The sequence below is a fragment of the Sycon ciliatum genome, chromosome 4 (assembly GCF_964019385.1).
Source record: "Sycon ciliatum chromosome 4, ocSycCili1.1, whole genome shotgun sequence".
In the NCBI taxonomy this organism is placed as follows: Eukaryota; Metazoa; Porifera; class Calcarea; order Leucosolenida; family Sycettidae; genus Sycon; species Sycon ciliatum.
Window position 1 is genome coordinate 11,196,747 of NC_088646.1, and position 22,500 is coordinate 11,219,246.

At 49.5% G+C, this 22,500-nt stretch overlaps 1 protein-coding gene across 2 annotated transcripts in view; it reads right to left on the minus strand.

Moving 5' to 3' along the window:
- Nucleotides 1–12,434: 12,434 nt before the first annotated feature.
- The window catches only part of LOC135814460 (uncharacterized), a 23,870-nt gene continuing 13,804 nt past the window's right edge, over nucleotides 12,435–22,500 (minus strand). Inside the window, exons 18-21 of one of the 2 annotated variants that reach the window (XM_065327580.1) lie at nucleotides 21,947–22,045; nucleotides 21,211–21,324; nucleotides 20,638–20,723; nucleotides 12,435–13,326 (exon numbers count right to left, since the gene is read on the minus strand). In XM_065327580.1, the coding sequence (XP_065183652.1) occupies nucleotides 13,104–13,326; nucleotides 20,638–20,723; nucleotides 21,211–21,324; nucleotides 21,947–22,045 (522 nt within the window). In that variant the 3' untranslated portion in view covers nucleotides 12,435–13,103. Of the gene's footprint in view, nucleotides 13,327–13,365; nucleotides 13,665–20,576; nucleotides 20,724–21,210; nucleotides 21,325–21,946; nucleotides 22,046–22,500 lie in introns of those variants that run through there. The other variant, XR_010553193.1, reaches the window with a different exon arrangement.

Below are 22,500 nucleotides of genomic sequence, written 5' to 3' on the forward strand. Positions count from 1 at the left end.
AACAATGGGACCGGTTACCAGTCCCACTGTTTTTAGCTGGGCGGATTCGTACATGCAGAGCAATAAGGGGCCGTCCGTAAATATCGAACTTTTTTCACCAAACGAATTATTTTAGTTTAGACCCAACCCCTCCCTCCCTCCCCCTCAGAACGTAAAAAGTTGCGTATACAACAAAAGTCGCAAGTGTGTCACTGCTCCTACGGCCATGTACATGTATCGAAGTTTTCTGAAACGAAATTGGTCAACCCCCTCCCACCCCATAACGAAATTATTTCGTTTCGTGAAAAAAGTTCGATAATTGTGGACGACCCCTAAGTAAGTTACCCATGGCCAGGACAAGTACAAGGTAGACTTGTAGTTTTGCTCTGATTTTTGCAGTCGGACTCGGGTTGTTCTTGCTGCCAAGTGCCAGTGAGTCTGTACGACCCATGTCACTATTAGGCTGTGTTTACATGAAGCGTTTCAACCCGGGTTGAGTTCGACCCGGGTCAGATTTCAACCCGCCATGTGCACAAAGTGAATGGCGCGTTTACATGACGCATTGCGCTTGACCCGGGTTGAAATTTCGCCCCGGGTTGATTTCAACCCTCCCCCCAAGGGGAGGGTTGAACTCAACCCGGGTCAAGAAAATCGTACAAACGTACTTCTGTGCGTATCTCGCGCCAGGTTTGAACAGCACTGCAAATTTCGCGCGAACGGATTCACGTGACCATACAGGACTGTAGAAGTGGACTTTTGGCGGCATATTAGTATTTGACCCGGGTCAACTGTCTTCATGTAAACGCTCACCTCTTTTGTCTGTCGTACAGACTTTCAACCCGGGCTGAACTCGACCCGGGTTGAAATTTCTCATGTAAACACAGCCTTACATTGTACATGTATTAGTGTCATATCGGCCTCGGCAGCTGACGGGTTCTCCCGGGCTGTACGACAAACTTCCCCGGGTTGTACGACGAACTAACTACTCTGCCGGTACTAGTTTACATGTTGGGTGAACGTGTTCCCCTCATGAGCGCGCGTTTGTACGGCAGTTGTCTTTTGTATCTACTTGTCACTTTTATCAATGCATGGGCCGCGGGATGTTGTATCTGCTAACTGTCTTATCGTATACGCTGGCTGTTTAGTTAAGGTGGCAGTCTGGGTTCAGAGGGTCAAAAAACAAAGTTTCGATTTTCTGTATTTTTTCACTGGCAGCGTCTTGTGTATGGTCCAAAGGGTTTATCCTGAAAATTTGAGCGTAATCGGGTGCTTCCTTCCGGAGATATAGCCGCGCAAAGTCTGCACAATTGTTTTTGAAATACTGAAATATCAGCAAATTTCTACAAAATTTAGGTTTGCACACTATTCCGATTTTTACCGTCAATCTTTGAGCGATTTCATTAAAATTTTCTGGAGCGACTCCTGGTACTCCTCTGCGCTGCAGACTGACAGCCGCGCACGATCTTTGTCACCATGGCAACCAAGATAACTTTTGCGCATGCGCAAATTCAAAAAAATTCAAATTTCGACTCTCATGATCTCAGCTGATCGCTCTGCTGTTGAAACTAGTTACTTTTGGAGTAATTGTTTTGGAGTAATTGTTTCTTGGAGCTAACCCCTTCGTTGGCTACTATGGGGAAGTCTAGAGCCAAGGGAAAGCCCGGACGATCTAAGAAAAGGAAAAGAACGTTCTATGGAGTGTCTCAGGCGCCGAAGGCTCCCTCTGGTGAAATTTCGCCTGCAAAACAAATTCCTGACTTGCCACTGTCTGATGACGACCTTGAAGTGTCAGCTGAAGCCACGTCTTCAAACAGCGATAGTGATGGAAGTGGCGGTGAAGTCGACAGCAGTTCCTCCGACAGTGACTTGGATGAAGAGTGTGAGGAAGGGGCGCATGGATTTCGCCTGATTGATCTCGAGTGCCTTCAGCAGCTTTTGTCAGCTGCAGTTTGTTGCAGTGGCTGTAATGGCGCAGTCACGATCAGCGAATCGCAACGGGGAGGCCTTGCATCATGCCTGGAGCTTTCCTGTGTTAACTGCGGCGACATAGCAAGCGAATTTATGTCCAAGAAGTTCAATCGGGTCTGGGAGGTGAACAGACGAGCAGTATTCGGAATGCGACTGATTGGCCGTGGACGTCAATCAATGGTAAAGCTGGCGGGTGCACTGAATATGCCATCACCTATGAGTCGGTCGACATTTTACAGCCATGCTAAAGGCCTGCATTCCGCGTCCAAGAGCGTCGCTGAGCGTAGCATGACTGAGGCAGCTGAGAAAGCAGTGTCCGCAGCAGATGGGGGTAGCGATATCGCTGCTTCCTATGACGGTACCTGGATGCGCCGAGGATTCGCATCGCTCTTCGGAGCCTTCACTATAATTGCATATGATGTCGGCAAAGTGGTGGACTGCGAAGTGCTTTCAAAGTTTTGCCACAAGTGCACGCACTTGGCGTCTAGAAAAGAGAAGGGAGAGCTAACCAAAGATGACTATGATCGACAGATTGCCGAACACGATTGCTCAGTCAACACCACTGTATCAGCTCCTGCCATGGAGAGTGCAGCCGCCAAGACTCTGTGGGCCAGGTCCTTTGAGAGCCGCAAGCTGAGGTACACCACCTACATTGGTGATGGAGATACCAAGAGTTTTAAGGCTGTGCGTGACGCTTGTCCGTATGGGCCCGAGGTGCCTGTAGTCAAGGAGGAATGTGTCGGCCACGTTCAAAAACGCATCGGTACCAGCCTAAGAAAGCTGAAGAAAAACCTTGCGGGCAAGAAGCTTGCTGATGGGCGCACTATAGGCGGACGTGGTCGCCTCACGGATGCCATGATCGACAAGCTGCAAGCCTACTATGGCATGGCTGTGCGGAACAACAGCGGAGACTTGCAAGCCATGGCCAGGGCCATATGGGCATCCCTCATGCATCGTGCATCCAGCGACAGTAAACCTCAGCACCAGTATTGTCCGCCTGGAATTAACAGCTGGTGTAGATGGCAGCAGCAACAGGCAGGTGGTGATGTCTACGCCCACCACAATATCCTGCCAGAGGCAGTATGGAAGGAACTGAAGCCGGTCTACATTCGGTTGTCCGACCGGAGTTTGCTCGAGCGCTGCCAGAAGGGTGCTACGCAGAATCGCAACGAAGCGTTCAATGGACTCGTGTGGCAGTTGTGTCCAAAGACAGGCTTTGCATCCGCTCCCACTGTCCAGATGTGCGTCTACCTGGCCGTGGCCTGGTTCAATGATGGAGGTGTGGCAGTGAAACGCGTTCTGGACGAGATGGGCCTCCCTACTGGACACCATACGACACGTCTCATCAAGCTGCTAGACCGTGAGAGACAGGCACATGCTGCCAGAAAGAAGTCAGAAGAAGGGAAGAGGTCACGAAAGAAGCGAAGGAGGATCAGGAAAGGCATCCAGGATGAGCAGCAAGAGGAAGAAGGTTTGACATATGAAGCTGGTGGCTTCGACTAAGTTCTAGTAAGTTCTAGTTGGACAGACATACCTCCATCTGTACTTGCACAGAGCACTTTTTTTCTCCATTTTCCACTGAGTCCCGTACCTCTTAGACAGCGTAGCGAAGAACCTGTAAGTCACAGACCCCATAAACCATACATTTTTGGAAACTGTGAGCATTTATCAAGGTGCTAAGTGTCATGGATTTTTATATTTGTCTAGTAGCTTTGAGTAAAGTGCTACTGATCGAGGACCTAAATTTTGCGCGATTGCATGATTTTTGTTTGACAGCTTGAGTACTTTGTTCTGAATATGATTTCAAAATTCCGCTCCACTTAGCACCTAGGTATATGTGAAGGAAATCCTGTGGAGCACTCAGTTTCTACCCAGCTTCTTTCTGCGTTTGCATATTGCGTCTAAGGTATTGGTGGTACGGCATAATCGCAGATTTGACTATTGTGTCTGCGGATTCCCATGTGTGAGCTTGATTTATACTTCATTGGACTTAGTGAAATACACTGGGTATGTGGTCAAGATTTGAGCAAAATTCATCAATTATTATGGAAGTTACGGCTGTGTTCATGCGGTCGGGCCGCGAACCCAGACTGCCACCTTAATTCATAAATAATACGCATTTCTCCTTGTCTTCTCCCATTGGTCAATTCTGCATAGCAACAAGCTCTCTATGGTCTGATTGGTTGGGTTTTCCCGCCTTTGCTACTCCTTTGTGTAACTCGATCCTTTTTGTTATCATATAACCCCTGCTGCTTCTGATCAAAAGCACAAACCTTCCTTCGACCTTCACTCTTGAATCGAGCTGGAATCATAGTGACTCTCAACCTTATTCGAATGACCAAGGTGAGCGTGTGTGGCTGAATGGATACTTGGATCAACTATATTGGTTGATGACCTGGTGGGGTTACTACGGCAATGCGAATGTATATGTTGTAGCCTTGAGATCGGTATTGTGTATGTCCGGCACGACATATTTGGTGCTGTGACCAGGATCCAAGTTCTGTTCTTCTGTAGGCGATTGCTTACGGAAGGCCTCCAGAAGCTGGACTGTTTGGGTTGATGTCAGATGGGCTGTTGTCTAAACTGAACAGATCGAATGATTTTACGGCATGGCAGCAAACAATGATCGTAATGTAGAGCGATTGCTCTTTGTTGAAGGCAGAGTTGCCTATTTTGGAGAGGATGTGGCTAGGCGAGAGTGTTGACAGAACTGCCAACACTCTCGCGCATGCGGGTTGGACTGGCGCGCGGACTGGTGATCGGTTGAACACCGTATCGTACTACAGATTTGTAGTTTGATGATGAGGAGCGTTGAACTGGCGCGGACTGGTGATCGGTTGAACATCATACCGTACTACAGACCAGTTTGACCATGATTTTTGCTGACCCGTACGCGAATGGTGTGATCCGATGACGACTGTAGTACATACGAACGTATGTACTGTGCAGTACTTGTGACCTGAACAGCTCTCATTGGTCGGAGGACTACCGTACGAAGTAGCAAGTGGGGAATATAAGGCTGTGTTTACATGAAGCGTTTCAACCCGGGTTGAGTTCGACCCGGGTCAGATTTCAACCCGCCATGTGCACAAAGTGAATGGCGCGTTTACATGACGCATTGCGCTTGACCCGGGTTGAAATTTCGCCCCGGGTTGATTTCAACCCTCCCCCCAAGGGGAGGGTTGAAATCAACCCGGGTCAAGAAAATCGTACAAACGTACTTCTGTGCGTATCTCGCGCCAGGTTTGAACAGCACTGCAGATGCAAATTTCGCGCGAAAGGATTCACGTGACTATACGGAACTGTAGAAGTGGACTTTTGGCGGCATATCAGTATTTGACCCGGGTCAACTGTCTTCATGTAAACGCTCACCTCTTTTGTCTATCGTACAGACTTTCAACCCGGGCTGAACTCGACCCGGGTTGAAATTTCTCATGTAAACACAGCCTAAGGCGCCACTGGGCAAGGAAAAGGTATCACAGTCTTGCGATTGCAAAAGACAAAGATATCCTGTTGAGAGCGAACGCACTCGATTTTCTGATTATCATGGCTCACAATCAGGCTCCGGATGCAGCAGCGAACGCTGCTGTGGGGGGGGGGGGGGGTGCCAATGGTGGGGCGATGGTGGTACGGCCGGCAGTGATGCCTGAAGCATATGATGGCGTGGGGGATTGGGTGGAGTACTTGCAGTACTTCAACCAATGTGCTCGTGTGAACGAGTGGAATGACGTGCAAAAGGCTCAATACTTAGCCGTACGGCTAAGAGGGGCTGCACAAAAATTTGTTGCGACTGTACCTGAAGCCCGCCGAATGGAGTGGCCTCAGGTCGTAGAGGACTTGTCGAGGAGGTTTGCACCACCAGAGACAGCCCGCCAATATAAGTCGCAATTTAGAACGCGAAGGCGCAAGCCTGAGGAAGACGTCAGTCGATTGGCTGACGACTTGCGTAGTCTTGTACACAGGGCTTACCCGACCATGGGTGGAGACGTACAAGAAGAGTTGGTGCGGGATCAGCTCATTGATTCCATGACTCCTGACAGGTTGCGATTGCGCTTACAGGAAAATGCACCACGAACGGTGCAGGAAACGATCGAGATGGCTAACCATCTGGAGAGGGTGTGGGGGAACGAGGGCACGCACGGCCGAATGGACGATGCGTATGGCGTACCACGTCAGTTGGTGACGGCTGCGGTTGCACCGTCAGAGCTCCCTACGTTGGAGTCGTTGGCAAAGTTGGTGGAGAAGCTTAGTGATCAGGTGGACAGGATTGCCCACCCTCCTAGGCCGAACCAACAATTCAGGAGAGGGGACCAAGTGGACAGAGTTGACCACTATAGGCCTGAACAATCGAGGGGTTTGACTTGCTGGTTCTGTGGCCGAATGGGACACAGAAGGGCAGACTGTCCAGACTTGATGAAACCTGGAAGGGAGTACCAATCTCGCCGACCGGCGGGAAACGGGCATTGATCGAGACGGCGGGCCGCGTCTGCGATCAAGAAACTGTGCTGGGTCCAGAAACTGAGGCGATTGTCTCGGATGCTCTAGAGAATGACTCTGAAGTGGTCGCTGCCTTGAGCAGGGCAGCAGAAAGCCACGGAGGTATGATGATTGAGGGAAGGATTAATGGGCTGCCAGTAGAGTTACTGGTAGATACGGGTTCCTCAGTAAGTCTAATTTCTGAGACCCTCTCGCAGCAGTTGGGCTACATGTTGGGCGACCTGGAACCACCAGAGAAGTCGACTGGCTTCTGCGGTGCGGATGGTCAGAGGTTGCATGTGTGTGGCACGGTCGCTGCATGTTTGGCAATACAGGATGCTATTTGTGTCCATGAGATGAAGGTGATTCGAGGGTTGCGGTATCATTGCCTGATTGGGAGGGATGTACTATCGCAGATACCTTGCGAGATCACGTCGAATGATGGGAAATTGAACTTCAAGGCTGATAAGGCTGAAGTTTCAACGGTGGGAACATCACAACGCTGCCATAATCTTCGATTGAAGAATAGGGTAGTTATACCTCCATACTGTGAGATGACGGTGGCTGCCGTTATCGAGAACAAGGAGGATGTTCCTTCATGTGGCATCACCGAACCAGACGGCTGTCTGATCGATGGTGGGGATGTTTTGTTGGCACGAGCGGTTGTTTGTCCAACAGATGAGGGTGTACCCGTTCGGGTATTGAACTGCTCAGAGGAGTCAGTATCTTTAGGAAGAGGTGCCCGAGTGGGACAGCTGCTACCTATTTCAGCCGTGATGAGTGTCATGGGCGAAGACGAGGATGATTGCGATCATATAGGAATGGAATCCACGGGGGATTCGGGAAGTTCCGAAGACTTATGGTCGGCGCTCAACATTGGACTAGAAGGTCCTGTGAGTGGGAAGTCTGTGTCGGGGGATGACGAGCTGCAGCTCGGTTATGAACCTGGTGAGGGCACAGCGGAGGCGAACCGGGAGACGTCTCGTGTTCAGCCTGGTGGGCAAGGGCCAATTGGGAATGAGGAATTGGCACGCTTGCGTGATCTCGTCTGTCGCTACCGGAGGGTATTCGCGATGAACTCTGCTGAATTGGGTCGCACGACTGTGCAACACCACAACATTAACACCAAGGGAAGAAGTCCTATCTTCCAGGCTCCTAGGCGATTGCCTTGGAATTCAAGGGAAGCCACCCGCGAACTAGTGAAGGGCATGAAGGAACAAGGGGTAGTAGAGGATTCTACTAGTCCTTGGTCTTCGCCAATAGTGCTGGTTAAGAAGAAGGATGGCTCAACTCGATTTTGCGTTGATTATCGCAAATTGAATGCCGTTACGGAGCGGGATCCATATCCTCTCCCACGGATTGATGATACGTTGGACGCGCTGAGTGGCGCGAAGTACTTTTCCACCTTGGATTTGTGTTCCGGCTATCATCAGCTGCCTATGGCAGAAGAAGACAAGGAGAAAACGGGTTTCTCCACTCCAGATGGGCACTACCAGTTTACAGTCATGCCGTTCGGTGTGTGTAACGGTCCAAGCTCGTTCCAGAGACTTATGAGTGTTGTCTTGCGTGGGTTACAGGGCAGATTTGCCTCGTGTACCTCGATGATGTGATTGTGTTTGCAAAGACTTTTGATGAACACTTAGAGCGGCTCGAGGCGGTGTTTGAACGGCTATTGGACGCAGGGTTGCGTCTAAAACCATCCAAATGCTTCTTGCTGCGTACGAGGGTGGATTTTCTGGGCCATGTGGTCTCGGAAGAGGGTGTGAGCACTGATGAGGCAAAGACTCACCGCGTGGCTACGTGGGAGCACCCTACGAATGTAGCGGAAATTCGGGCATTTTTGGGGTTCTGTGGCTACTATCGAAGGTTCGTACCGAACTTCTCGGATGTTGCTAAACCCCTCACTCAGTTGACTAAACAAGGCCATGCGTTCTTATGGACCGAGGAGTGTGAAGAGGCATTTGCTACGTTGAAGAGTCGGTTGACTTCTTCACCAACCCTGGCATATCCACAATATGGACCTGATGCTCCGAGGTTCATTCTGGATGTTGACGCCAGTGGTACGGGATTGGGTGCTGTTTTGTCACAGCAAGATGAGAAGGGGGTCGAACGACCCATTGCCTTTGCTAGTCGATTGACATCTGCATCGGAACGCAGGTACGCTTCTACCAAAAGCGAATTGCTGGGTGTAGTTTGGGCGTTTAATCACTTCAGGTGTTACCTGCTCGGCAAGCGCTTCTTGGTCCGCTCGGATCACAAAGCATTGCAGCATTTGGACAACTTCAAAGAACCAGCGCCGATTGTCGCCAGGTGGTTGGAGTTCCTAAGTCAATTCGAGTATGATCTGCAATATCGAAAGGGCAAGGCTCATTCGAACGCAGATGGCTTGTCCAGACAGAAGACCAAGCCTGTGATGAATGTTACAGAAGTGGCTCCTACCGTTCCTGGACCCTTGGTTCAGCGAAGGGACTGGACATATGGGACCTGGGCGATTGCCCAGCAAGCTGATCCTGACCTCAGGCAGCTTTTTGAGTGGCTAATGGATGACGGCGAGTCGGCTGACTTGACCGGAATCAGTCCGACTTTGAGGAAGTACTGGCGGGGACGCCAGCATCTTTCTGTGAAGGGCGGAGTGATTGGAAGGGAATGGGTTGAGCCTGAGATTTCAGCGCCCAACCGTTTTCAGATTTTGATCCCAGTTGATCTGCGGACTGAAATCTTGAAGGAGTATCACGATTTCCTTGGTCATGTGGGTGTGAAGCGGACGATTGCCCAGCTTCGCACTCGGTTCTATTGGCATGGAATGAGTCGTGACGTTGAAGATTGGATCGGCACGTGCACGTCATGTTGTCGACGCTCCCGACCGGTTGGTCGAGGACAAGGGGCACCCTTACAGGTGTCCTGGGCGGGGTATCCCTTCGAACGCGTGGCTATGGATTTGATTCCAGGACTGCCTGAGACTTCAGGTGGAAATCGTCACATTTTGGTCGTTGTGGACTACTTCACGAAGTGGGTAGAGGCGTATCCGTTGAAACGGATGGATGCAGCGACTGTTGCATCGGTATTTGTGAGCGAATTCGTGTCCAGATTTGGAGCACCGGATAGCTTGCATACGGATCAAGGTGCAAACTTTGATTCGAAACTGTTCAAGAACGTTTGCGGCTTGCTTGGTATCAAGAAAACGCGGACAACAGCTTACCATCCGTCGGGTGACGGATTGGTAGAGAGGTTTAACCAGACGTTAGAGCGATTGCTCTCACACTATGTTCAGAGAGACCAGCGTGATTGGGATGTCCAATTACCCGCAGCATTAATGGCGTATCGGGCTACCACCCAAGCCAGCACAGGGTACACGCCGGCGTATCTCCTCTTCGGCAGAGAGTTCTGTCTCCCGCAAGATGTTGCGTATGGTTTACCGCCAGCTGAACAGTTGGATGAACCTACGTATGTGCGTCAATTGCGGTCCCGTTTGGCGGATGTGCACACGATTGTGAGGCACAAGCTCGGTGCAGTGCATCGACATCAGGCGCATCTCTATGATCATAGGGCTGTGTCGGTGGAATTCGCGGAAGGAAGTCTGGTATGGCTCTTGGTACCCGCTGTTCCGGTTGGAACCAGCACCAAGTTGGCGAAATTATGGAAGGGACCGTTCAAGGTTTTGAACCGGTTGTCTGATGTTGTGTATCGCGTCCGTGATATGGGATCAGACTCGGCTACATGTCAAGGTGTGCACGTGAATCGCTTGAAGAAGTGTCGTGTACGCCCAACATATCTCGCTACGGTTGTACGCGAGGAAGCGTCAAATTCATCTCCGACAAGGAACCCGATCAGATCTGCGTCACCACAACCGAGCTCCTACACGCCTGATACCACAGACTTGTTGTATGCGGAAAGAGCAGGTGGCCGTGACGAGCAGTTTGGAGGAGTAGAGCTACTTCCCATTGACGCTGCAGTAGCACCGGCTGATGTCAACCATCCAGGTCAAGGAGTACCGTTGCCTCCCGCTAACACTGCAGCACCGGCTGGTGTCAACCGTCCAGTTCGAAGAAGGAGACCACCCCAACGACTGGAGTACGACTAATGATTGCGGGACGCAATCTCCCAGAAGGCCGGGGAGATGTCATATCGGCCTCGGCAGCTGACGGGTTCTCCCGGGCTGTACGACAAACTTCCCCGGGTTGTACGACGAACTAACTACTCTGCCGGTACTAGTTTACATGTTGGGTGAACGTGTTCCCCTCATGAGCGCGCGTTTGTACGGCAGTTGTCTTTTGTATCTACTTGTCACTTTTATCAATGCATGGGCCGCGGGATGTTGTATCTGCTAACTGTCTTATCGTATACGCTGGCTGTTTAGTTAATTCATAAATAATACGCATTTCTCCTTGTCTTCTCCCATTGGTCAATTCTGCATAGCAACAAGCTCTCTATGGTCTGATTGGTTGGGTTTTCCCGCCTTTGCTACTCCTTTGTGTAACTCGATCCTTTTTGTTATCATATAACCCCTGCTGCTTCTGATCAAAAGCACAAACCTTCCTTCGACCTTCACTCTTGAATCGAGCTGGAATCATAGTGACTCTCAACCTTATTCGAATGACCAAGGTGAGCGTGTGTGGCTGAATGGATACTTGGATCAACTATATTGGTTGATGCCCTGGTGGGGTTACTACGGCAATGCGAATGTATATGTTGTAGCCTTGAGATCGGTATTGTGTATGTCCGGCACGACATTAGTACTACTACTAGTATGTCACTTGTCGGTGTGATCAGAATCTGTCTGTTTGCAGCGTTGACCGGAATCATTCTGACCTACTGTACTTGGGTTTTTTTATAATTACTTCTGGTGTGCCGGTAACTTCCTCATGACTGCACTACCGTCACGGAGTCACACTAAACAGTGAGTCACATGTGCACAGCAGTTATAATAATTATTTAAAACTATTTGCAAAATCCAGACTGCCATATCCCTTTCTTCTCCTTTTTGCAAAAGTAAATTTTCCAACAGCAGCAAACTCCCACCATGTAGATCTACTAGTCACCAATCACATTATTCAAGGTCCCCACCTACAAAATAAGAATATGAATACAGAATATGTAGACATCGCCACACAAAGTGATAACGACAGTCACATGCCAAGGTTTACTTCATAGTGTTTGGTCCAAACTCGATTTCGCGTTTTCGCTTATGTGAGATCTCACCTTACATAGTAGGTTATTTAACGTTGCCTCAATTTAGTTGGACTCATGGTCCGTCTCCACTGATGAATGGAGCGCGAACATCGATTTTGAAATCATTTTTCGCCACATCCCGCGGCCCGGGCAATATACAATTACACCAAGTACTGTATAGAATATTTAAATTTACACGAGTCGTGATAGAGAGAGAGCCTTTCCACATTGTCAGGAACTCCATACATGTACAGTGCGTATCGGTTATAGTGTTGTCGTGTAAAAGAATAATTATACTGCTTACAAGAATGACCTCTCATATTTTCATAATCAAAACATGGGTTTCAAGTGAACATTTATTCTTACAAGCAATGTTATCGCATACATGTAGTAGAATTTAATATATCGGTCCGAAGAATGGACTTTGTGTAGCAAAACATGCAAGATTAGTTCAAAGTGTATCGCCTGTAGTAATAACATCTGCCCAATACAGTTCTGATCCGATTCGCATTGCATCGTAGTGCTGCAGGTTCAACTGTTGTTGTCATGTGTCTCATGCAGCATAGCCACATGGTAAGCTTATGAGACTATGAACACCCACATGCACAGCAGCGATACGCTGTATGCCTGGTGGTCATCCTGTATCTGCGCACATGCATCTGATATGTCACACTTGATTTATCGTGTGTAAGAAATATCGGAAATAAGAATAGAAAGTCGGTTTTCAAACACCCACGCTATAACCGATACCTACTGTACCACCAACACCCTCAAGGATCAAGGCACAGGCGCAGCATTCATTTTAAATAGTCCATCACACAAAAAAACCGGCTGACATCGCGTGAATGTCACTCTGCCACTGCATTCATAACTTCATATCTGCCAGTGACACTCGTCATCCGTTTCGAGTAATGAGAGCTCGGGAAACTTGGAAGTATTTGGAAGTAAATTTTAATTAAAACCATAAAATTATTAGAAGAATAACAATTATTTAAAACAATTGTCTGCATGGGAAGAAAGTCATAGCAAGAAAAAACAATGAAAACTCTGAAAGGCCAAGAAAGCTGCTCAGCAGCGTTTTTTATCATCTAGGTTTTTTCTGAACAGGACAGGAACTAGGGGTGGCAAGGACTGATTCAATGTTTAGCCTTCTTAGGAGATGATACGCTGCCTGCTCTGTGCCATTTAAAAAAAAAGGAACTTGACCAAAACTATCCATGAAGAGGTGTGCTAAGGCAAGGGGTAGCAGATCTCAAGATACTTCTGTTGGCAAATACCATTATATTTACGCCATTTTCTTTTCTTTACAATGCATGTATGGTTGAATCCGACACTGTACTTACGAATATGAGCATACACCTAGTACAACTCGTATACAAATATCATTATATCACTCAACAACTCAAGACTAGTTCTGAGACAACATGAAAGGGCACAAGTAGGAAATAGAAATAGCATGGCTCAAGCATCAGAAAGTCAAGGTCCGGACAACGAGCACGGTTTTTTTTCAATCATACGGCAGTTATCTGGTCAGGCTCTTCTGGCACCGGCTGGTCAGCGAAGCGCTGCTGTAGCGTGCGATAGTGTGATGGCTTCTCGGCCAGGTCAGCACTACCGCTGCCCAGTACATTGGAGAGTAGACCACTGGAGATTAGTAAGAGGTGGTCTTGATCCGTTAGGTCCAGGCAGCGTAAGATGCCCTGGAACGCTGGCCGTTGATGCGGGTCCGGGTGCCTGGTGGAGCGGCGCACAAATCACACCAGTAACATGGCGTCATGTTTATACAATATCAGCACAAGGACCTGGGCTCGGTTTTAGCTATAAACAAGCGTAGTTGTGATTGAGGATACGGTACGCCAAGCGGTGGGATGAATGGACAGTGACGTGCACAGTACTTGCACTGGGTATACACGGTATACACTGGAATTACAACAGTACATACTCACGCTATCAAATGCACACGTGTACTTGCTGTGCGTTTTGCACAAAGACATCACCATCGAGACAACACAGTGGCATGGCCTGCTTGGGGTCCAATCATCCAAAACTCTTATAACATAACGGGAGGACACCTGTTGTGTATCGTGTCGGAGAAAGGTCTTCTGGGGTGTCGTCGAGATCTCGTTGCGACCGTGACTCCTGCTTGTCTCCCTGGCTAGGTGCTGCTTGCTTTGCTTTTCTGCGTAGTGTTTTTGATTATTGTTTACTATTGCGTATTGTTAGTGTTCGTTGTGATTTGGTACAGTACTTGTTACGAGATACGACACATTGTGTAGTGTGTGTTTGCAGCACGAAGAAGACTGCTCACCAGAACGGTTAGCTCAGGAGCTTGGGCTTACCTTGTGCAATCACAGTTCATCAGCTTGGACATTGCGCTTGGTCCCATGCGAATAACCGACTAGAATAGTAATTATTTCTTCGTTGCATTTTTGAATTGTGTTCTTGCTAGCTCGTTGATTTATTTAGTTGATGTGTTGATTTGTGTTTGATTACTTATTTATTTGATGCGCGATTTATGTGCGCTGATTGCGTGATGGCATGCAATTATGATCATGCTTGCGCCAGCTAGCTAGATGCCTGCGCCGCGCACTGATGTTGAATGAGTTAGCATGCGCCCCGCGCTGTTCATGCATATATGGTACATGGTGTGTAATGTTTGCCGCACATGCGTATACGTGCCTCGCCTCGTACTGCTTATGTGCCGCGCGCCGTACTATTGCTGTCGCTTTGCCAAATTTAGCTTCCGCTTTCCGAGCGCTGTACGCTCTTCTGTACGCTCATGCCAAAGTTGGACGCACGTTGTGGCTGGCCAGCGCTTTACCCCTCATGCGTTGTTCTTTTCCTTGATGCTGTGGTTTGTTTTCTTTAGTGTTCTAGAGTTCTCTTTCCGATGTAGTTCGTATTTTTTCAGTCTCTTCTTCTCAATGTATTCTACTGTTCATTCATTATAGTCCGTAAAGAATTACGTGACCTTTTGTCTTGTGGCGTCTGTGCGATCCTGGAACTTTTGAGGTGTTAGTAGTGAACACAACATTTTGGCGACCACGCCAGGATAGAGACGCGTGAACATGGATGAGGTAGAAGCGAAGCTGATCGCAAATGGTCAAGCTTATGGCTACACTGGAGAGGCATTGCGTACTTACGTAGAGGAGCGTATCGAGAAGCACGAGGAGAAAGTGCGTGCAGAAAGAGAGCGCGACGAACGAGCAGGAAGTAGATTGGAAAGGAAAGATGACGAGCAGCTGCTTGCGAGGATTGCAGATTTGGAGTTGCAAGTCCAGCACGCACGAGAGACTCAGAGTGATGAGAGCACTTTGTTGAATACGACGAATGGCAGTTTAGCGAGCAAGAGGGCTGCCATCAAGATGCCGAAGTTCGACGGTAAGCAGACTGTTGAGACCTATCTCGAACTGTTCGAGGATGTGGCAAAGCAAAATGAGTTCAGCGACGACGAGTACCTGATCCGCTTGCGCGTGGCTGTTGCTGGCAGCAAGTTGGAAGGTGCATGCTATGGCTGCAACACCTTTGCCGAAGCGAAGCGCGAGCTGCTGATGGCGCATGGGAAGACCGCCGACAAAGCGTGGCAAGCCCTGATGGCCATACAGCAGAAAAGTGATGAGAGTTTCTACCAGTTTGTGGTACAAGTGACGCGCGAGACGGAGAAGTGGGCAAAACTCGCCAGGCCTAGCCGTACCTCTAGCCGCGGACAAATCGGTGAGCTGGACGACACTGAATTGTTTGGATGTGTCGTACGTCAAGTCCTGCTAGAAGCTGTGTCGGCAGAAACTAAGGCCTTCTTGATCGAGAAGAGATGTTACACGAAGGACTTGAAGGCGTTTGCGGAGGATGGTATGGCTTACCAAACAGCCCACGGACGTAGCAAGCTGAAGCCTGCCAAGTCTAGCACCAGCGACCAACGTATACCGTTTGCGTCGGCAGAGTGTTTGACGGTCAGCGTTGATGAGGCTAACAAGAAATTGTCAGCTATGGCGTCTGAGCACCGAAACGCGTACGTCAAGGCAGAGGGACTGTGTTTCAACTGCCTGAGACCAGGACATCGAGTGATGAATTGTCAGAACAAGGGTCGTTGCAAGCACTGCAACAAGCGACACCACAGTCTACTGCACAGAGAGGACAAACAGGTAACATCCGAACCGATAGCCGAATCGAAAGTCGGTACGTATGAATGTAGTGCAAACAGCGTGCACTTGATGACCGGCGTGGCTGAGGTACAAGGACCTAGCCGAAAGGCCAGTGTACGCATATTCATCGACCCAGGTGCGCAGGCATCGTTCATCACCGCGCCACTGGTGAACTCGCTGCAACCGGCACACCTTGGATCGCAAACTGTCAGGCTGAAGGCGTTTGACGTGGAGCCGAAGTTTGAAAAGATGGACAGGTACCGTGTCACCATCAAGGGTGCAACGAAGTCCATTTCCGTCAATGCCTGGCAAAAGAAGTCGCTAGGTCTCCGATTCGATCCGCTAGCAGACAGCACAATTGCACGTTGGCAGTCACAGGGATTGCAGCTGTCTGATGACTCGACAAAGGCCGGATCAAGCGAAGTGCACATGCTGATTGGAGCTGACTACTGCAATGAGTTCCTTCTCCGCAAGGAGCAAATCAATGGAGAGACGGCCTGGCACACTGAAATAGGCTGGGTGCTGTCAGGACCGGCTAATAGTGAAACCAAGTCAGCGACCGTCAGTGTGAGTTGTATTGAACTTGACCGACTGTGGAAGATGGAAGAGGTGCCGGAAATAGCTGAGACGTTACCGGACTTCCCGATAGAGCGGCAAGGCCCTCATTACCAAGTGGGATTGCTATGGCGATCTGAGAAGCGTCCGCCAGCCAACCTAAACCAAGCGATGGCAGCGGCACACTCACTGCTGAAGCAGCTACAGAGACGAGGTCAACGTCTAGCGTATGATGACGTCCTCATCACTGAGTACTTGAAGCTGGATGCCATTGAAAAGGAACCGCATCCGGAGGAAGCCGGCTATTACATGCCGCATCATGCCGTATTCCGTAGCGACGCCTCAACGACGAAGACACGGGTCGTCTTCAATGCATCCGCCGCCTGCACCGGAGCACCATCCCTAAACGACATGGTCGATCCCGGGCCATCACTCCTACCGGATCTCACTGGTATCCTCCTCAGGTTCCGTGAGTATGAATGTGCTGTACAAGCCGATATTCGCAAGGCTTTTTTTATGATCGGAATGCGTGAAGAAGATAGGCCATATCTGCGTTTTGTTTGGCCTGAGATAGGTAGCGAAGAAATGTGTATCTGGCGTTTAAAGAAGCTGCCTTTTGGAGTGAATTGTTCTCCTTTCATACTTAGTGCTGTGCTGCGCTTTCATCTCGATAGTGCATTCGAGTCTGCTTCTGCTGCTGAGCGTGATATCATAGAGCTGCTGCTGCGTAGTTTTTATGTTGATGATTGCGTTTCTAGCTTGCCATGCTGTGCGGATGCTGAAAAGCTGCAGGAGTATAGCGTTAATGTTTTGCAGGGAGCAGGCATGGAGTTGCGGAAGTGGCGAGGGAACACGATGACCTCAGACCCCGAGGCTGGTTCCAAGGCACTGGGTATTGTGTGGAACACCGAGTCAGATTGTATTTCGGTGGCTGCGCTCGGTGATGTTGAGTGTCCCAAGGAAGTGTCTGGTTGGTCTCGTCGTGCGTTGTTGCGTTGTGTTGCCGCTGTGTTCGATCCGCTAGGTTGGGCGTCACCCGCAGTTGTGCCAGGCAAGATGATGTTGCAAGAGAGTTGGAAGCTCGGCGGTGGTTGGGATGACCCATTCCCTATTGATTTGGCTGTCCGATGTGCTTCATGGTGGGGAGAGCTCGCAGCGCTTTCTTCCGTTAAAATCCCCAGATGGATCGGGTGTACTCCAGATGCTCCAGTCACGTTGCATGTATTCTCAGATGCATCCGAGAAGGGCTATGGCTGTTGTTTCTATGTTGTGTCCGGTTTGACGTCTTCTTTGTTGTGTGCGAAGGCGAAGGTTGCACCTGTTGTACGTCCCACTCTTGCGCGTCTGGAATTGTCGGCTGTGTGTCTTGGCGTGAAGATGTTGTCCTTTGTCGTCAATGAATTGAGAGTGCCAATTGAAAGGATTGTGGGGTGGACAGACAGCCTAACCACATGGCACTGGATCTCAAAGCCGTCGTATCACTGGAAGACGTATGTTGCTAATCGAGTTGCTGCAGTGCAAGAAGTTTCGCAGAAGCTGCAAGTAGAATGGCGTCACTGTCCAGGAGTTAGCAACCCTGCAGATCTTGTCTCGCGTGGTGTCCCAGTGTGTGACTTGCAGAAGGAGATGTGGCTGCATGGTCCGTCATGGTTGAGCGATGAGTCTCAGTGGCCACCAGTCATCTCGTTTCAGAGCACCAATGAGTCCGTCACCGAAGCACGCGTGTCGGCTGTGGAGGTTGACACTCCAGTTGTTTGGCCGTGGGAGAAGTTCTCCAAGTGGCAACGAGCTCGCGGTTTGGTCGCAAGTATGCTGTCATGGCGACACAAGGGTGTTTCGCGTGCAGAATTGATTCCATCTGCTGAGTCTGTGATGTTTCGCGCCATCCAAGAGCAATGCTTCCCCAAGGAGTTGTCCCAGTTGCAGAGCAAGGAGCCACTGAAGAAGGGTTCGAAGCTGTTCAAGTTGTCTCCGTTTCTGGATGAAGCTGGTTTGCTCAGAGTTCGTGGTCGTCTGCAGGAGAGCGATCTGTCCTACGAGGTTCAGCATCCGATCATCCTGGGCAGATGTCATCTAAGTGAGTTGTTTCTGCGTGATGCTCACCTTCAGCGAATGCACCAGGGTGTAGAGAGCGTGCTTGCGTTTCTACAACAGCAGTTCTGGATTCTCGGAGCTCGTCGGTTTCTTCGTAGCGTGTCGGAGAAGTGCATTGTTTGCCGCAGATTTCGCGCACAGACTGCTGCTGAGGAGATGCCGCCGTTGCCCTCAGACAGGGTGAAGCACCACCAGCCATTCGGTCTCACAGGTATTGATTATGCAGGTCCTTTGTACGTGCGCAGTTCATCAAATGTTCAGAAAGTGTGGGTCGCACTCTTCGTGTGCGGTACTACTCGCGCAGTGCACCTAGAGCTCGTGGATAGCCTGTCGACAGAGGTGTTCCTGCTAGCATTGCGTCGTTTCATCGCCCGTCGTGGGAAGCCGCTGCGTATACGTTCAGATAATGCTACGACGTTCAAGTCCGCCGCAGACAAGGTGGCAATCCCGTGGTTCTTCAATCCGCCATCTGCCCCGTGGCATGGAGGGTTCTATGAGCGTCTGGTGGCATGTGTGAAAGCTCCCTTGAAGAAGGTTCTCGGTCGAGCGTCATTGAGTCGAGACGAGCTGTTCACTGTCTTGACAGAGATCGAGAGAGTCGTCAACTCTCGACCCCTCACTCCGGTTTCTACGGATGTAGCTGACGAGTCGCCGCTGACTCCAGCCATGATGTTGGGAGACATCTTTGCAACCGGTATTGCCTCGTCTGACAGACCACTCGATCCACGGCAGTTGTCCGCTCGAGTCAAGTATGTCCACACCGTCTACGAGCACCTCAACCAGCGTTGGTCGTCTGAGTATCTCATTCGTCTCAGTGAGTATCATCGGTCGAAGTCAACTCCGATTGTCGTGAACGACGTTGTGTTTATTGCCGACGACAACCGGAAGCGGCAATCATGGCGCTTGGGTAGGGTCGCAGAGCTGTATCCTGGAAGAGATGGCAAGTGCAGGGTGGCCAAAGTCCAAGTTGGCCAATCGTCCATGCTACGGCCCATTCAACGCTTGGTTCCGTTGGAAGTAGCGAAGGAGCATGTTGAGCCGCCGGCTGTGGACGCTGAGCCGCAGCCGCAGACACCCGCGAGCGCTGATCCAGTCAACGTCGTCGATGATGTTGAAATACCTTCGACGACCGTTGAACCGCAAGTTACGCGTCGATCTCGTCGTACCGTTCGACCACCACCTCGTCTTGATTTGTGATCAGTGTGGTTGAAGCCCTTTGGTGGGGAGAATGTTGTGTATCGTGTCGGAGAAAGGTCTTCTGGGGTGTCGTCGAGATCTCGTTGCGACCGTGACTCCTGCTTGTCTCCCTGGCTAGGTGCTGCTTGCTTTGCTTTTCTGCGTAGTGTTTTTGATTATTGTTTACTATTGCGTATTGTTAGTGTTCGTTGTGATTTGGTACAGTACTTGTTACGAGATACGACACATTGTGTAGTGTGTGTTTGCAGCACGAAGAAGACTGCTCACCAGAACGGTTAGCTCAGGAGCTTGGGCTTACCTTGTGCAATCACAGTTCATCAGCTTGGACATTGCGCTTGGTCCCATGCGAATAACCGACTAGAATAGTAATTATTTCTTCGTTGCATTTTTGAATTGTGTTCTTGCTAGCTCGTTGATTTATTTAGTTGATGTGTTGATTTGTGTTTGATTACTTATTTATTTGATGCGCGATTTATGTGCGCTGATTGCGTGATGGCATGCAATTATGATCATGCTTGCGCCAGCTAGCTAGATGCCTGCGCCGCGCACTGATGTTGAATGAGTTAGCATGCGCCCCGCGCTGTTCATGCATATATGGTACATGGTGTGTAATGTTTGCCGCACATGCGTATACGTGCCTCGCCTCGTACTGCTTATGTGCCGCGCGCCGTACTATTGCTGTCGCTTTGCCAAATTTAGCTTCCGCTTTCCGAGCGCTGTACGCTCTTCTGTACGCTCATGCCAAAGTTGGACGCACGTTGTGGCTGGCCAGCGCTTTACCCCTCATGCGTTGTTCTTTTCCTTGATGCTGTGGTTTGTTTTCTTTAGTGTTCTAGAGTTCTCTTTCCGATGTAGTTCGTATTTTTTCAGTCTCTTCTTCTCAATGTATTCTACTGTTCATTCATTATAGTCCGTAAAGAATTACGTGACCTTTTGTCTTGTGGCGTCTGTGCGATCCTGGAACTTTTGAGGTGTTAGTAGTGAACACAACAACACCAGTAGAAAGCCTGCACACAGGTAATAATGCTACTGTCATCAGACCTACTCAAGTACTCACCAGCACTGGATCATCATCTCATACATGTTCAGCGGACAGCCAGCTGGTGGTGACAGCCTGTAACCGTTCTTCACTTTCTCGAAAGTCTGCAAACAGAATACACCATAGTAAAATGAAGAAAATGAGTCAGCGAGTCTGGAGCAGTGACTAAAAACACCCGGTTAATTCTTTAGCTGCATTGCTGGCCAGATGATAATCAACGTGGTTAGCTCAAAAGATGTTTTAACTAAACCATGAATGTAGCTGATCTGTATCCCATATACTTTTGGACACGTGTAACCTTCCTTACAATTATAGACAGGACCAACCAGCGTGGCTCTCCCGTACAAGGCCAAGAATATCATCATGCAGCGTGCCTTGCCGCTTCGTGTACTTGCAGGCACGCTCAGACACTTCTACAGTGCCGCTCAATGAAATCTAGTCACGTCACTCAAGTTTGTGCTTTGCATCATTTCGCAGCCCAGTGTTGGCAGGTCTGGGGCTGCGCAACGCCCGGCGCGTACTTGAGTGACTTGACTGGATTTCATTCAGCACGACTGGTTGATACGCTGTGAGCCAGTCCATGGCCCTTACCTCCTTGTTATCCCACCAGGCGTACGGCTCGGCAGCCAGCGACCAGATCTCGTACAGGAGGATGCCGTAGCTCCAGACGTCGCTGGCACTCGAGTACTTGCGGAAGAAGATCGCCTGGTCACGCAGCACACAAGTACACAACACCGGAATGCGATTCACAACTAGCCTGCACACACATCTCATCTCAACGATATCAGTTCATGTACATCCTCTGCCAAGAAGTGATTCCCCTAGCTTGTAGTGGTTGGAAATCGGCTTTTGATGACTTCAAGAACCCAAGAAGGAAAATATACCAACTTCTGCTGGGATCTACTTGAAGTGATAATTTCAACTACTGTACCTGAAGCTACTGAAGTGATATTCCACCGAATTTACACTTCATCAAGACTGAAAAAGCCATGCAAGTGTCCACCAACCAGATTGACCGATATTTTCAAACAAGATCCGAAGAGCACTGGTACTTGAGGCCTTTGTCTTTGCGAAGTACAGTTATGATCGGAAACTTTCCGCCCACAGGAGCTCAACAGGAGCTCAAATCTGAGTAACGTTATGGGAACTGATATTATTGCTATGGATGAATCAGCTACATTGTGTTACGACATCAGTTGGCGGGTACTCCTAGGAGCGCCGTACGTGTTGTATTAGACTATTTTGATCAGCACCAGCGGCAACGTCTTTGAGCTGACAGCAGATTACTGATTGACATTGCGCTCAGAAAAGAGCAATGGAAACCTACCTCTGGTGCTGTCCATTTGATTGGTACCCTGCCTCCTTGAGACACGTAGTAGGAGTTATTACCACCATCAAGATCACGTGCAAGTCCAAAATCACCAACCTACGCAATAAAGAAGCCAATGTGCAAGTGGGAGATAATCGTGAGAAGCGCGAGACAAAGTGCAGTGGTTTGGCAACGTCTACTTTTCGTCAGCCAATACGGTATCTCATATGGAATACAGTTTCACAACGCAACGTCTGAATGGTTAGAAAGAAGTGCCCCCTTGCACACATGCACACACACACACACACACACACACTCTGCTATAGTCGCAACACCCAGTGCATCAACCGTGGGAGCAGCAACGTGACATGTCGTGGTGAACGTGTCGCCAACATTCTCCTTGCCTGTTCAGCGAAACATCTCAAACCTGACCTCGAGTCGCAGTTTCGTTGCAACCACTGTGAAGGCTGTCATTGTAAGACCTCTCAGCATGCATACGCATGTGTGCCATGATGACGCACCGGATGCGTCGAACATCACATATAATCCACATGCACCTGATGCTTGCACAT